We start from the raw sequence: 15,266 nt of genomic DNA on the forward strand, positions 1-15,266 counted from the left end.
ACCGGGACTAGAAGCCAGGCCCTGTGTTCTCAACAAACCACATGCCAAACAGTAGTTTTGCTAATTCTGTTCTCCAGCATCAAAACAAATTCACAAAATAGGAAAGACACATGGCTATTAGTTGGTTATTTTATAAACAAGGTATTTAAAACTTAAATTAGTCCATGTAAAGAGTTGGCACAAACAGAAGAAGGTTCGTTTTCACGGCAGCAGTAGCATCTGCACAACATACCCCCTTAGCCACTGCCCTCAGCCCTTCCCCCCTCCAAGAGAGGTAGCGCTGCTGGCTGCAGATTTCTTCAGCTCTATTTTCATAGACTGAGTCTCAGCTCGAGGCTCGAATTTGGTCAGATTTCCTGCTCCTGGGGCTGTCACTACTGGCTTTCCTGCTTTCATACCTTTTGACATAGGAATGCGGGTGGGTGTAGGCCGCTGGGATGACCCGTCTTGTCCTGCCTGTAAGAGAGAAAATACAGACACAAGGGAAATGTCGGTGAGTTCCCCCTGGATATGCCATCAAACTGAATAGTAGCAGAACTATTGCTTTGACCGGGAACACCACAGATAACCCTTCCCCTGATTAGCTCAGTTGGCTTGAGCATGGTGCCGATAACACCAAGGTCCAGGGTTCCATCCCTGTACCAGCCAGCTGCCAAAAAAAAAATTATAAGAGACTTGGAGTTGGTATCTTATCCCCTTTGATTACCTCCCTTTCCCCTCTTTTGAAACATCTGTGCTAAACTTTCTCTTCTCAAGCACTAACCTACCTCCCCTACCCTAACTGAAGATGGTCTTAACTCCAATTTCACAGAGAAAATAAGGCCACCAGAAAAAAACTCAGGCACCTCTACTCCTATTGTCTTCTAAATTATCTCCACTCTCCCTCCTTTCCTCCATTTCAGATAAAATGACCTCAGACTCTTCTCATTTTTTATTGTCACTCTGGACACACTTTCTTTCTTAAAGTGCTCCTGACACTCGCTTGCTGTGATTTGTTATATGAGTCTTACCAATTTACCTCCTGTCTCTGCTAAGCTTTCTAAAGCCTGAATGATGGCCCACTCATTTTAGGTGTATCAGATCCCATAAGTCAAGGACAACAAAAGGTTTGGGACAGCCCTCTTAGAATTTAAACAGTGAGGCTAGTTCATTTGTGCATTTATTCATTCAACATTTGTTGAGTGTCAGCTACACTTTAGGTATGAGGTAAGGCACTGTCATGCAAAGAGGACTTTAGAAGTTCCCATTGTCATTTCTTACTGGCTCCCTGTTCTACCTTGCCAGCCTTCTAAATTTGAATGTTGCCATTTTCCATTCTCAGCCCTCTTTTAATTTTTTACATTCTCTCTGAGAATTGCCTTCATTATTACTCCATGGGTCCAAGCCCTAGGGCCTCTAGGTTTCAGTACTCTCCTGAAATGCAGATCTGTATTTCTAACTAATCGTTGGACATTTTCAGTGTCCCCCAGGCATCTCAGCTATAGCATGCCCCAAATTTTCCTTATCTCCTCCCCAAACAGTTAGTCTCCCTATATTTCTCATCCTATTCACCCAGACAGCCGAAGCAGAAATCCCAGAGTCATCCTCTATACTCAATTTTCAATTTTATCTTCAATGTATCTCTGTCCTTGTTTTCACTACCAAAGTTCAAGGCTACATCATTTCTAGGCTCGAGAATTGCAACAGCATCCCTGTCCTTAACCTCTGTTCCCTCCAACTTATCCTTTTAACTATTTTCTAGACATCTTTCTAAAACATAATCAATGTAATGTTTTTCTCATGATCATTACCCTTTCAGTGGCTCCCTTTAACTACTCTATGAGATTAAATGTCAATTTCAACGGGCGCCATGGGCCCTAGCCCCACCCGTACCACTGCACATACAGGCCAACTAGAGAGCCAGCCCAATGCCCAGGGGGACCTAGGAGACAGGGGCCGTGGGCCTTAGCCCTATCCCTGCTGCACATCCAGTCCAGAAAGGGAAACAGCCACACATGGGATCCTGAGACAGTGGCTGGGCCAGCCCTGGCCCTGCCTGAAATCACATCCTAGAATGTACTTACCAACCATGGGTGTTTCTTTGGGATGTGTGACTTATCTGCTGATGTCCTTTACCAAATTTCTGCTTAGATTTTTCTAAATCATTTTAAAGAGATCCTGTCACAATAAGGATGTTAATCTTTGCGTGTTTAAAAATAAAGTGGAGAGTAGAATAATGGTTACCAAGAGTCTGGGAGGAGTAGGGGTGGGGGGGAAGATCAGGGATGAACTAATGGGGAAAAAACTATGCTGTCTACCCTAAGTGAATCATCGTGCAGGGTATGCATGTACTGACACTGTACCCCACAAAAATAAATAAAATTGAATTTAAAATAAGATAAAGTAAATGTCAATTTCATAATAAGACATGGGCCTCCTTTCTATATCTGACTCCAGTTCGCTTCTCCATTTTCTGCTCTTGCATTTTCTTCCCATGCCCAACTGCAGCAGCACAATGGGACAGTTCACCATTTCCCAAACATGACAGGCTCCTTCCCATTGTCATGCCTTTGCACATTCTGTTCTGTCGATATACTTTTTCCCTTTTCTTTCTTGAAAATCCCTCATCTGTGAAAACCTCCTCTGTGAAGCATTCTCTGGTGGTGGAACCGCTAAGTACCTTCCAGTCCTATCTCTCCCACTAAGTCAAGAACTTCTAAAGTCCTCTTTGCATGACAGCACCTAACCCCATGCCTAAAGTGTAGCTGACACTCAAAAAATGTTGAATGAATAAATGCACAAATGAACTAGCCTCACTGTTTAAATTTTAAGAGGGGTGTCTCAAACCTTTTGTTGTCTGTGATTTTATGGAATCTGATATACCTAAAATAAGTGGGCCATCATTCAGGCTTTAGAAAGCTTTGATACTTGTTTTGAAATCTTATTTGTGTATGGGGTTTAAATCAGTAGTCAAAAATGTTGCTACAAAGGGTAAGACTATGTTGATCTGACCCTTAAAATGGGAATATGTTATAGCAGAAAATCTGCTCTAAGTTACAATGGTTTACACCTCACTATTTTTTTAATAAAATGCAGCAGAAAGAAGCAAGACCCTGCACAACCAAGTTTTGCTCTGTGTTGCCTAAAATGCAGTATTGAGCAATTTGAGAAGGGTGAATGCTACTTTAGTTATTGGCTCCTATAGAGCCAATAACTAAAAGCTTTACTGGCAAAGCAATTAGTAATTCATATTTTGATGTCTGTTTTGAGCTATGTGCTCAGGGAATTAAAGTAAATTATATTGAGGATATGGGAAATTAAGCCACAGTTTCTGTGCTTAAATTATGAGTTTCCTGTATTACTTAAAAGATTTTAATATATGCTGTAGAATTTGTTCAGAGTCTAGGAATCATAATTTAATTAGCTGAAATTAATATCTAAATAGCACATATTCTTCTCTAGTTACATTTACCAATTTGTCCCCAACAAACGAAGACAATCACTGGAAGTGTTTTGAAAAACAGAATTAATTTTTAAGCTCTGGTTTTTGTACTTTGGATGTGCTTTTTTATAATCATTCATTTGCCTTCCAGCAAGTTGTTACATAAATATTTATGAAGCACCTTCTCTCCGCAAGATACGATTACTTGAAATATAGTTTTTAGACATACAAACACTTCCTTTTTACTTTTAAAAAGTTTTTTGTATTAAAATCTTTTAATCTTATTTTTGGAATACAGTATACTATGGCCATACATAATCACATATCAAATATTTTAGGTTATGGAAATATAACCTAGGAATGGTTTTAATTCTTTCTTCATGTTGACCATTTCCCCCAGTCTCCATTTTAAAATACTTTAAACATAAAAATTGAATTTTTTTATCGAAATATAATTTATTATACATATTTGAGTGGTATAAAGATGACTATCAATAGTTACTGTACAAATTTTAAAACTTGCTACCATCTCAAAGAGGCCATCTTGGCAAGTATTTTGAAGGGTCTTCATAACTGACATAAATAAATGAAATTTTCCCTCAAAGTTGGCCCAAATTATCAAAATATTAGGTCTGTGTAGACAGTGTTCTAGGAAACAGCTGTTGGTGGGTTCAGGGAGAGCAAGAGGCATGTGGTTTTGTTTACTGTGAGTGCTGGGTTAGTCTCACCGCTCACTTTTCCCTCCCTCCACTGGCTTGCACTTTGGAACCTCTTCTACTCACCACCGACTGGGTTCCTCGGGTGGATGAGTTTGTGACCGGCGTTATGGTGATAGTGCTTGTCACTTTGCTCGCACCCGGTCGTGAAGAGAGATGGTTCCTGGGGGACCGAAGGACGGTGCCAGTGGAAACCTCCTTTTCAGCTGTCGTGTTGACTGGTCGGACAGTAATGACTGGACTTATTCCTTCAGCTGAAGTCCCAGGGGACCGTTTAAACTGAGAACCTAAGTGAATGTGAATTTTATTGTCTTCCGTGGTTATGATATTGGCATTGGCGTTGTATTTCCGTATTGGAGTTGCCACAGTCTGTTTTTCCGGGGTGACTTTGAGGATAGTCCTTCCTATGGGCATTTCCTGGGATTCAGGAGAAACTGCAATCTCAGCTGGCGCCGCTGATGTAGACACCGTCATTATCTGAATGGGGGATGTAGGCCTGTCCACAAACGTGCCTCGTCCACTTTCTGGGGTCTTCTCTCTGGAATATGTAGTAATTGTGACTGGGGACATGGCTCGTTCTGTGCCAAGAGCAGTATCTCCGGTTTTTGGTTTTTGAGACATAACATTTGGTGATGGAATAATGGTTATCCTTGGTTTCTGATTCCCTAAGGTAGGAATGACGGTGGTACTAGAAAAAAACTCTTCAGATGTCGGGCTCGTTATTTCCAAAGTCGCAGTACTGTTCTCGTGGTCTGGTGTCACGCGAATATGCAGGGGCTGGCCCTGCTTCGGCGACAGGACGAGCTCTCCCGGGTGCCCTGGACTGCAGTTTGTGCGAGGCCCTTTCTCCTGAGTGATTGACGGGCCGTTTTCCCTTTTCCTCATCCATGGAATCCAAGACTTTCTCATGGTGAGCTCATTTGCAGCGGGAGGATACCTGTCTAGAACAGAGGATCGCTCCATGGGTTTTTTCAGTCCCACCTGTCGAAGATTGCTCATGATGTGATTTTCTTCTTGGAAGGACTTGCGAATGAACACAGCGGGCGTTTCCTCCTCCGCGGCGTCGCTGCTGACCGCGTCGGTCTGCACCCCAGTGGACGTCACCGGCACATCAACCATTCTTCTTCCGTTCACACTGGGGCGAAGGGCGCGGCTGTAGCGCTTAGAGAGCTCCAACTCTTTGGTTAGACTGAGGACCTCCTGCCCCATGCTTTTGTTCTTATTTTCTTCTTCCATAAATCTCTGTTGAAGGACAGAATAATCTACTTGGAGCTGGGAAAGCTGATCTTCTTTGTTCATTAATTCGTGAATCTTCTCTTTCAGAGCTTGTACTTCGGCTTTTAAGTCTCGACTCTTAGCTTCTTCCAACCGAAATCTGTGTCTTAGCTCAGCTTCCTGGCTCACGGCCTCACCTTTCTCTATTGCTTTGTTCTTGGCGATCTGGTGCTTGATCTCCTCTAGCTGTTGGGAGAGGAAGTTAGCCTTATCCTGCTCAGTCCTAAATTTCTGCTCCAGCTGATCATACTCATCCTCCGTCTTCATTAAATCCCCTTCGACCACTTCCAATTGTTGGAGACGTTTCTTCAGTCGCTCAATTTCAAGAGTTAGTTCCTTAATCTTATTGTCTTCCGGGCAGGTGAGCTCAGGTCCTTTTCGAGACCTTCCTCTTGTTATTTCTCTTTCCACCTCTTCTATACCATCAAGTCTCTTCTTTAATAAGTCAACACTGCAGCTTAATTCAGAGGATTTTTCTTCTTCACTTTTCAGTTTGCCAATCAACTCATCCCTCTCTTTTGTCAAATTGTATACCTTTTCTTCCATTTCAGATTTCAGTTTTAAAAGCTTTTTGCTTTCTTCAATTAGTTTTTCAGTTACATCCATAACCTTTCCTTGTTCCACCTTAAAATTTTTATTGAGTCCATCCACTTTTCTCTCTTCTTGCTTTATTTTTTCCATCATATTTTTCCTTTCATCAACAAGCATCACAGTAAATGACTTCAACTTTGTAAGATCATCTTTTAGGCTTAATTCAGCCTTTTCCAATCTACTTTCTGAACATTCAAGTTCTTTAACTCGACTCTTGACCACCTCCAATTCATTTAGCAGATCTTTGGTTAAGTTTTTTTCTTTCTCCAGATTTAAATGTAGCTGGGTACATTCAGATTTACTCTTGCTAAATGCTTCTTCCAACTTCTCCAGTTCAGACATTCTCTTCTGTAACTTCTCAACTTCAAGTTTGAGCTCCTTACTATGGTGTTCTTCCTCCTGAAGCTTCTTCCTCAATTCTCTGCACTGGGATTCAGTTTTAGTGATCTCCTCGTCTTTACCCTCCATTTCAAGCACGCGCTTTCGGAGATTTTCCACTTCTGCCATGAGGCTGGAGTTTCCACATTCCCCTTTGGCAATTTTATCTCTTAATTCCTGAAGTTCTTCCTCTGCCTTTTGAAGATTTTTGTTGGTCTCTTCCAGCTCCTCGATTCTTTGAGTTAACCCAACCAACTTGAGTCTAAGTTGCCTGTTGTGAGACTCTTGATTAGCCAATTTCACATTCATCTCTTCATGCTCTTGAGAAAACCTTGATGCCTTGTGTTCAAAATCCACTTCTAACTTGAGCAATTTCTGTCTGTCTTCTTTGGATTTGGAAGTAATGGCTTTGAGCTTTTCTTCTTCTTCCCTCAATTTCTGAGTAAGATCCTGTACTTTCTGGCTTTGCAGGCCAAGTTGCTCAATATGCATTTGTCTTTCATCCACCAGCATGAGTGCAAAGGACTTGAGTTTGACAAGCTCATCTCTTAGTTTATTGAGCCGCTTAGAGTTTTCCTTTTCTTTGCGGGCTTGGTAAGCCTTTTCTTGTTCAAGGAGCTTTTTCAACCTAAAAAACAAAATACATGTTAAAAGAGTAACCAGCAAATAGGTTTAAGTCTGAGATATTAAACAAACAACAAAATGCTTCTACACTAGATCCTTTATCAATTGCTGTAACATCAAGGTTTAACAAATAGCTGTTACTGAAACTAATCGGAAGTCAGGATATTGGTTACCACTAGAGAGTGCTGGTTATTAGAAGTGGGCATGAGGAAGGCTTTTGGGGTACTTGTTTCTGTTTTATGATTTACATGCTGGTTATACAGGATTGTTCAGCTTCGAAAATTTTAGTGAGCTGAACACTTATGAGTACCTTTCTGCATGTATATTATACTTTAATAAAATAAACATTAAGTAAAACTTAAGTTGTACAATAATAATGACTATTTATATAGTGCTTTCTGTATTTAAGGCACTAGTATTTATTTACTTCATAATCACAGCAACCCTATGAGACAAGCATTGCTATCATCCCCATGAGGAAAATGAGACACAGGGGACTTTGTAACCTGCCATAGATCACGGTCAGAAAGTGGCAGGGCTGGGATTCAATGCAGCCAGTAGGATTCCAGCATCCATGTTCCTCACTTCTGCATCATATAACTTCAAGAAAGAAATTTACTTTAAATGAAAGGGAAGGCTTAGAAAAGAAGAACCTTTGGGTTTTCTTATTTAAACCCTTGAAATAAACTATGTAACTATTACCTGATAGGGATAAGGCAAGAAAGGCTTCCTGATACAAAAGCTGATCTACATAAACTGATTTTAGTTTACACCAGAAGTGGCACAGGGTTTTGTTTCAGTTTTTCATTTAAAAAAATTTTTTGATAGAGAACTAGGTAGGGAGGAAATCCGAATTACTAGCAATACAAAAGTGTGGCACCTACAGGAATTATGTTTCGCATGTATTAACACAATTGAATGTGTTTACGTATAGCTTTAAAAAGCAGAAATATAAATATACCAGAGTTATTATTTACATTCTTGTGTCAGCCAAGTAACTTGTACCAATTTTAATAGTTATTTTTATATGCCATAAAAGCAGAGCTAAAATTATAATCATAATCACCATGTTAGTGTAAGAGTGCATTTTAGCAATTAATTTGTTTATAAGAGAAGCAACTTATAAACACACTAACATGTACTTATTTGCTTTAAGTACATTTTACTCTTTCAACATATTTTTCACCTTTATTATTCTGACTGATTTATTTTATATTTATGCCTAGGTTAGCTGTTAGTCAAGTAAATAGAATTTAATAGTCTCACATTGCATTGCACAAGAAATGATTGGACATACGTATAGAAGCCATTTATAATGAATTCCAGAGTCAGATAATTACTATAGAAATGTCTCCGATAATGTCATTAATTTTTGTATAAGAATTTATTTTTATAAACTATATCCTTGTGTCTAAGCATCTCTAAATAAAATGCATAGCTCCTGAAAAATATATATAACAAAACAAAAACAAAAACACAGAAACAAAAACAACAGCAACAAAACAAAAAACAAAAAAAAATAATGACTTCCTCCCTGAAATGGGGAGAAAACATTGTTTTCAAATCCTACAGACTCACATGAACAAAACTGCAATAGCTTCACTAACTGTGGTCCTTACATGTATAAAAGGGTATTTATTGACCATCTTCTCTTTTTACTTGGAGTCAAAACAACTGAAATAATGTCGTAGAACCACCAAGTAAGAGAAAGTTTAGAGGATATTTTCAACATAAAATGCCATTTTCAAATTCCTTGACCTTAACTAGACTGTCAGAGAATATTCATTAAAAACATCACTGATTTCAATTCTAAGCTTAAGATGTTAAAATTTCTAAGAATATATTTTTAGGAATCCTATGCCTTTATGCTCTGAGAGGTAGTGGGTTGGAGTGGCTGAAACACAGGCTTTGGGGTCGGACATAGCCCAACCTGAATTCTGGCTCTGCCACTTTCTAACTGTGTAACCTCTGGCCAATCACTGCAACTCTCTGACTCCAATTTTTTCACCTGTAAAGGAAGGAGGGATGAATATTAATACCTATCTTGTAGGATTATTCTGAAGATTAACTGAGATAGTATAAATAAAGTAACTGATACATAGATTCAATACATGGGTGTAATAAAACAGGAAAACAAATATAAGAACTAGAGAGTATGTTATTCCCTCCATTTGGAAAGACTCTCAGTGCTTTCTATATTCATATTTAATTAGTAAATATTTGTATGTCATTATCCTGTCTTGATAGTAAAACCTGGGACACTAATGTTTCAGCCAGAGAAAAGCAGAAGGCATTTTGATCAATAGGAAATCCTGTGAGCTAGAGTATGACCTTAGCAGGAATTTGGCTTCCAGGAAACCAGATTTTTCAGATTCTCCTAGCTGTGATTATTTCTCCTTTTCTAGTCCCATTAGCTCTCCCTCCTATCCTTTTCTATCATATCTTAAACCATTCCCATCTCATAGTTAAAGTGGTGTGCTCCCCAAACCCAGTTTCCCAGTTGGTGCAGCTGAGGGTCGGATCCAGGATCAAGATGAAGTTGCTGGGCTCAGCTGAGAAAGTCTGTCACTAGCCTTCTGCATGAATAGACCTGCATTCAGACTTCATATAGGCAAGACATCAGGATGGGAATGACAGGTGAATTGTGAAGACTTTGCAAAAAGTAACTGGCATGGGCTTTGTGACTGCTCACTCACTGACAAGAAGGGAGAGAGAGAAAGAAAAAAATTACCTCAAGGGCTTGGGTCTGAATAATTGAAATAATGATTTCATAACAAGAATAGAAAAAACAGGTGGGAAAGGGTTTTGGTAGAAAATTGAGGCAACAGCAAGAGAGTCAAGTTGAAATGTAGAGGCAATTAGAAATGTAGTGCTTTGGATATAAGTCCTATAAATTTCACAGTCCATGTTTATCTTAACCCTATTACCCTAAGGCCTCCCCACTGTCATCACCCCAGTCCAAGCCCTGAGCACCTTTTGCTAGTAATTTTAAACAGCATCTTGACTGGTCTCCTCACATCTCAGCTCTGCCACTTCTTAGTTGTATGATCTTGGACAGGTTAGTTAATCTATCTGCATACCTCAGTTTCCTCACTTATAAATTAGGCACCAAAACAGTACTTGATTCATAGGGTTTGTGTGAAGTGCACATCAATTAACGTATGAAAAGCACTTACAACAGTGCCTGGCCCATAAGAAGTGTAGTTTTAGCTACCTTTATTCTTATTCTTATTATTTACTCTCACCCAAATACAAATGTGATCATGTCCTTCCCTGTTTTCCATGGCTTCCTACTGCTCTAAGAATAGAGGTGTGAAAGTCATAACGTGGCCCAGCATGATTTAATTCCTGACCTCCTTGGCAGGTTCATTTCAAGTCGACCTCTCCCCTGTCTAAGCTCCTATGCTGTGCCCTCTGTTTAGTATTCTTCCCTGCTCCTCCTTTTAATCTGACACACACCTCAACATGGCTGTTCATCCTTCAAGTCTCACTTCAATGTCACTTCCTCCAGGAAGCCTTCCCCGATCAACACAATTAAGTTAGATCTTCTTATAGACCCCCCATAATACCCTGCAGTCTTCCTTTATAGTACTACCAACTCATAATTTTTTAATGTCTGCCTACCTCTGTTAATGCAGGTTCCATGAGGGTCGGTGTCATGTCTGTCTTGTTTGCCCCCTAGCACAATGCCTGACAGATAGGAGGTGCTCAAGAAACATTGACTGGGTACATTATTCATAATAGTCAAGATATAGAAGCAACCTAAGTGTCCATCAGTGAATGAACTGATAAAGTAAATGTGGTATATGTACACAATGGAATACTGTTCAGCCTTAAAAAAGAAAGAACTTCTGTCATTTGCAATAATATGGATGAAACGAGAGGACAATTATGCCAAATGAAATAAGTCAGGCACAGAAAGACAAATACTGTATGATCTCATTTATAATCTAAAAAAGTCAATCCCATAGAAACAGTAGAAAGGTGGGAAAGTAGAAGCTGGGAGGAAAGGGCAGAGAAAGAGGGATGGGGAAAGGGAGAGGTTGATCAAAGGATACAAAGTTTCAGTTAGACTGGAGGAGTAAGTTTTACTGATCTATTGCCCTGCATGGTGGCCACAGTTTGTAATAACGTATATTTTAAATTACTAAAAGAATAGATTTTTAATGTCCTCACCACAAAAAATAAGTTGGTGAGGTGATGGATATGTTAATTAGCTTGACTGAATCTTATTACAACGTATACACAGATCAAAACTTCACAATATACCCAATAAACATATTATTATTTGTTGACTGGATAAACAAGAGAAAGAATGAATAAGTTTGAGCTAGAAATATAGATTTGGAAGTTACCTATAGAGCTGCAAAAGCGAGTCTTGAAACAGGGAACACGGCGCCAGGGCTGCTGTGGATGCAGCCAGGATCCCGGAGGCTGGGGCCGCACTGAAGGCGGCCAGCTGCCCTATTCAGGATTCGAGGTTTCAGGCCGGCATTAAAGAAGATTCCTGGGAGCGCCCGAGCGGCGCCGCGACTGAACAGCCCGAGGCGGCAGCGCCGAAAACACGGAAGGCAACAAACCAGAGACAGAGCGAGCGCCCGACCTGGCACAGCACTGTGAGTGATCCCTGGCACAGCTCTGTTCGGGGGGTGGATGCCCACGCGGCTCCCGCCTGCACCACCAGGCCACTCACTGCCCCGGTGCTGCCTCCATTTTCCCAGGTGCGGGCAGCTCCGCCCTGCTCGGCCATCACTGAGCCCATTTGCTTGGCCTGGCGCGGGGCTTTCCGGACCCTGCGGGCCGGCCTCCTCTCCCACTCCCTCCGCGGTTCTCTGGCGGGGCTGGGGGTGTGGGGCGTCCCGACCAGTGTTGGGAGGGCTAGGAAGTACGGGCGGGCCGACTGTCACTCCACCACACCCTGGACTCCGGCCCCGGTAAACTTCCTGTTACTGGGAGGCAGATACCATCTCTGCGACCACCAGTTTGGAAAAAAGCCTAACGAATTTCTGGTTGGGAATAGTGTGGTAGGAGAGTTCCCAGGTCCGCTTGAACCTGCCGGAGAGCAGGCTGCAGGCGGGCACTAGACTCAGTTTATACCGGGGGGATACAAAGGTGAACAAGACCCGAGAAAGATCTACACAGTGCTACAAAGGCACCCAGAGAGACCGGTCGTCTGTGCCTAGCAGAAACCTGGTAGACTTCCTGGGCGAGGCGGTGCTGAGCAGGGTCTTGAAGGCCCAGCTGATAGACGAGGGGTGCAGAAGACACACCCCAGCCCAGCACAGTGTGCACAGAGGGGGGAGACGTGCGGCCAGGGAGGCAGAGACTCGACAGAAACCACACACCCGGTGGGGTCGCCACTGCACGATCTAACAGCCTGGGCCAGAGCACACGGAATGGGGAGAAGTCCTGTACAGAAAGTGAAAGCTCAACAGAGATCACACACCCTGTGGTACGTGATCCACCAGCCCAGCAGAGTACAAGCTGACCAGAAAGGTGGATCCCCGGAGAAGCCCAAGACCCGAGGCAACCACACACACAAGACACTAGAGGCCAACTGAGCAGTCACGGCGGGAGCCATACCAAATTGACAACCACAGCAACATCCTAGTTAGTCATTAGTCTCAAACCGGTGGACTGTGAAACCCCCTGCCACAATGAATAAACACCAAAAAAAAGACACCAGAAATACAAAAAATCAAGAAAGTACACCACCAAAAGTTAATAAATCTCATACTCTAGATCCTATAGAACAAGAAGCCCTTGAAATAACTGACAAGGAATTTCGAGTGATAATTCTAAGGAAACTGAATGAGATACAAGAAAACTCAGCTAGACATCATGATGAAATGAGGAAAAGTATACAGGATCTGAAAGAGGAAATATACAAGGAAATCAATGTCCTGAAAAAAAATGTAGCAGAACTTGCTGAACTGAAGAAGTTATTCAGCGAAATAAAAAACACAACGGAGAGTTTAACCAGCAGGCTTGTCGAAGTTGAAGAGAGAACCTCTGAACTTGAAGATGGGCTGTTTGAAATAACACAAGCAGACAAAAAGAAAGAAAAAAGAATCAAGGACATGGAAGAAAATCTGAGAGAGATATCAGACAACCTCAAGCGCTCAAATATCCGAGTCATGGGTATTCCAGAAGGGGAGGAAAATGGAGATTCCATTGAAAACATATTCAACAAAATAGTGGCAGAAAACTTCCCAGGTATAGGAAAAATCACAGATCTTCAGATCCAGGAAGCTCAACGATCTCCAAACGTATTCAACCCAAAAAGGCCTTCTCCAAGACATGTCATAGTCAAATTGGCAAAACTCAGAGACAAAGAGAGAATCTTAAAAGCTGCAAGAGAGAAGCATCAAATCACCTATAAGGGAGCCCCAATCAGGTTAACATCAGACTTTTCATCACAAACCCTAAAAGCTAGAAAGGAATGGGATGATATATTCAAAATACTAAAAGACAAAGATTGCCAGCCAAGAATACTCTACCCTGCAAGGCTATCCTTCCGAAATGAGGGGCAAATAGTATATTTCTCAGACAAACAAAAACTGCGGGAGTTCACTACCACAAGACCACCCTTACAAGAAATCCTCAAGGGAGTACTGGGTTTGGTTCCTGAAAAATAACTACCACTGCCATAAAAACCTAAGAAAAATCTAAACCCGCTAGTACAATAAAAATGGCATTCATGAAGAGAAAACAAGCTAACAAAAACACTATCTACAACCTAAGGAACCAACAAACAAAGAAACCAAACAGTAAATCAGAAAGCAAGGAACAAAAGACACCTAAGACAACCAAACAACCAATAAAATGCTAGGAATAAATCAACACCTTTCAATAACAACTCTTAATGTTAAAGGCTTAAATTCCCCAATTAAAAGACACAGACTGGCTGACTGGATCAAAAAGCAGGACCCAACTATATGCTGCCTACAAGAGACCCACCTCACCCATAAAGATTCACACAGACTAAGAGTGAAAGGATGGAAAAAGATTTACCATGCAAACAGAAAAGAAAAACGAGCTGGAGTGGCTATTCTTATATCTGACAAAAGAGACTTTAAACTAAAAACCATTAAAAGAGACAATGAGGGACACTACTTAATGATAAAAGGACTGATCCATCAAGAAGACATAACAATCATAAATATGTACGCACCCAATGTTGGAGCAGCCAGATTTATAAAACAAACTCTATTAGACCTAAAGAAGGAAATAGACACTAATACCATAATAGCAGGGGACCTGAACACTCCACTGTCAATATTAGACAGATCATCTAGGCAAAGAATCAGTAGAGAAACACAAGATCTAAACAAGACTCTAGACCAATTGGAATTGGCAGATATCTACAGAACATTCCACCCAACAACCTCAGAATATTCATTCTTCTCATCAGCACATGGATCGTTCTCCAGGATAGATCACGTATTAGGTCACAAATCAAGTCTCAATAAATTCAAAAAAATTGGAATTATCCCATGTATCTTCTCAGACCACAATGGATTAAAACTAGAAATTAATAACAAACAAAACTCTGGAAACTATACAAACACATGGAAATTAAACAGCATTCTACTTAATGACATATGGGTCCAAGAAGAAATCAAGCAGGAAATCAAAAAGTTTATTGAAACTAATGAAAACAATGATACATCATACCAAAACCTGTGGGATACTGCAAAAGCAGTATTGAGGGGAAAATTTATTGCATTAAATGCTCACTTCAGAAGAATGGAAAGATGGCAAGTGAACAACCTAACACTTCACCTTAAAGAACTAGAAAATCAAGAACAATCCAAACCTAAAGTTAGCAGACGGAAAGAAATCATTAAGATCAGAGCAGAACTGAATGAAATTGAAAACCAAAAAACAATTCAAAAGATCAACGAATCAAAAAGTTGGTTTTTTGAAAAGATAAATAAAATTGACAAACCATTAGCATGGCTAACAAAAAAAAGAAGAGAGAAGACTCAAATAACAAAAATTAGAAATGAAAAAGGCGATATTACAACTGATTCATCTGAAATACAAGGAATCATTCGAGACTACTATAAACGACTATACGCCAACAAATTTGAAAATCTGGAGGAAATGGATAAATTTCTGGACACACACAAGCTCCCAAAACTGAACCGTGAAGACGTAGAAAATTTGAACAGACCAATAACAATAAAGGAGATTGAAGCTGTTATCAGAAGGCTCCCAACAAAGAAAAGCCCAGGACCAGATGGATTCACAGCAGA

The 15,266-nt window shown here is 40.7% G+C and overlaps 1 protein-coding gene across 3 annotated transcripts in view; it reads right to left on the bottom strand.

Moving 5' to 3' along the window:
* The window catches only part of FILIP1 (filamin A interacting protein 1), a 204,502-nt gene that overhangs the window by 14,562 nt on the left and 174,674 nt on the right, over positions 1 to 15,266 (bottom strand). For 2 of the 3 annotated variants that reach the window (XM_063098141.1, XM_063098142.1), the window contains 2 exons: positions 4,204 to 7,009; positions 233 to 456 (listed from right to left, as the gene is read on the bottom strand). In XM_063098141.1, the coding sequence (XP_062954211.1) occupies positions 250 to 456; positions 4,204 to 7,009 (3,013 nt within the window). In that variant the 3' untranslated portion in view covers positions 233 to 249. The remainder of the gene's footprint in view (positions 1 to 232; positions 457 to 4,203; positions 7,010 to 15,266) is intronic. The other variant, XM_063098143.1, reaches the window with a different exon arrangement.

This window comes from Cynocephalus volans, chromosome 5 (genome assembly GCF_027409185.1).
Source record: "Cynocephalus volans isolate mCynVol1 chromosome 5, mCynVol1.pri, whole genome shotgun sequence".
Lineage (NCBI taxonomy): Eukaryota > Metazoa > Chordata > Mammalia > Dermoptera > Cynocephalidae > Cynocephalus > Cynocephalus volans.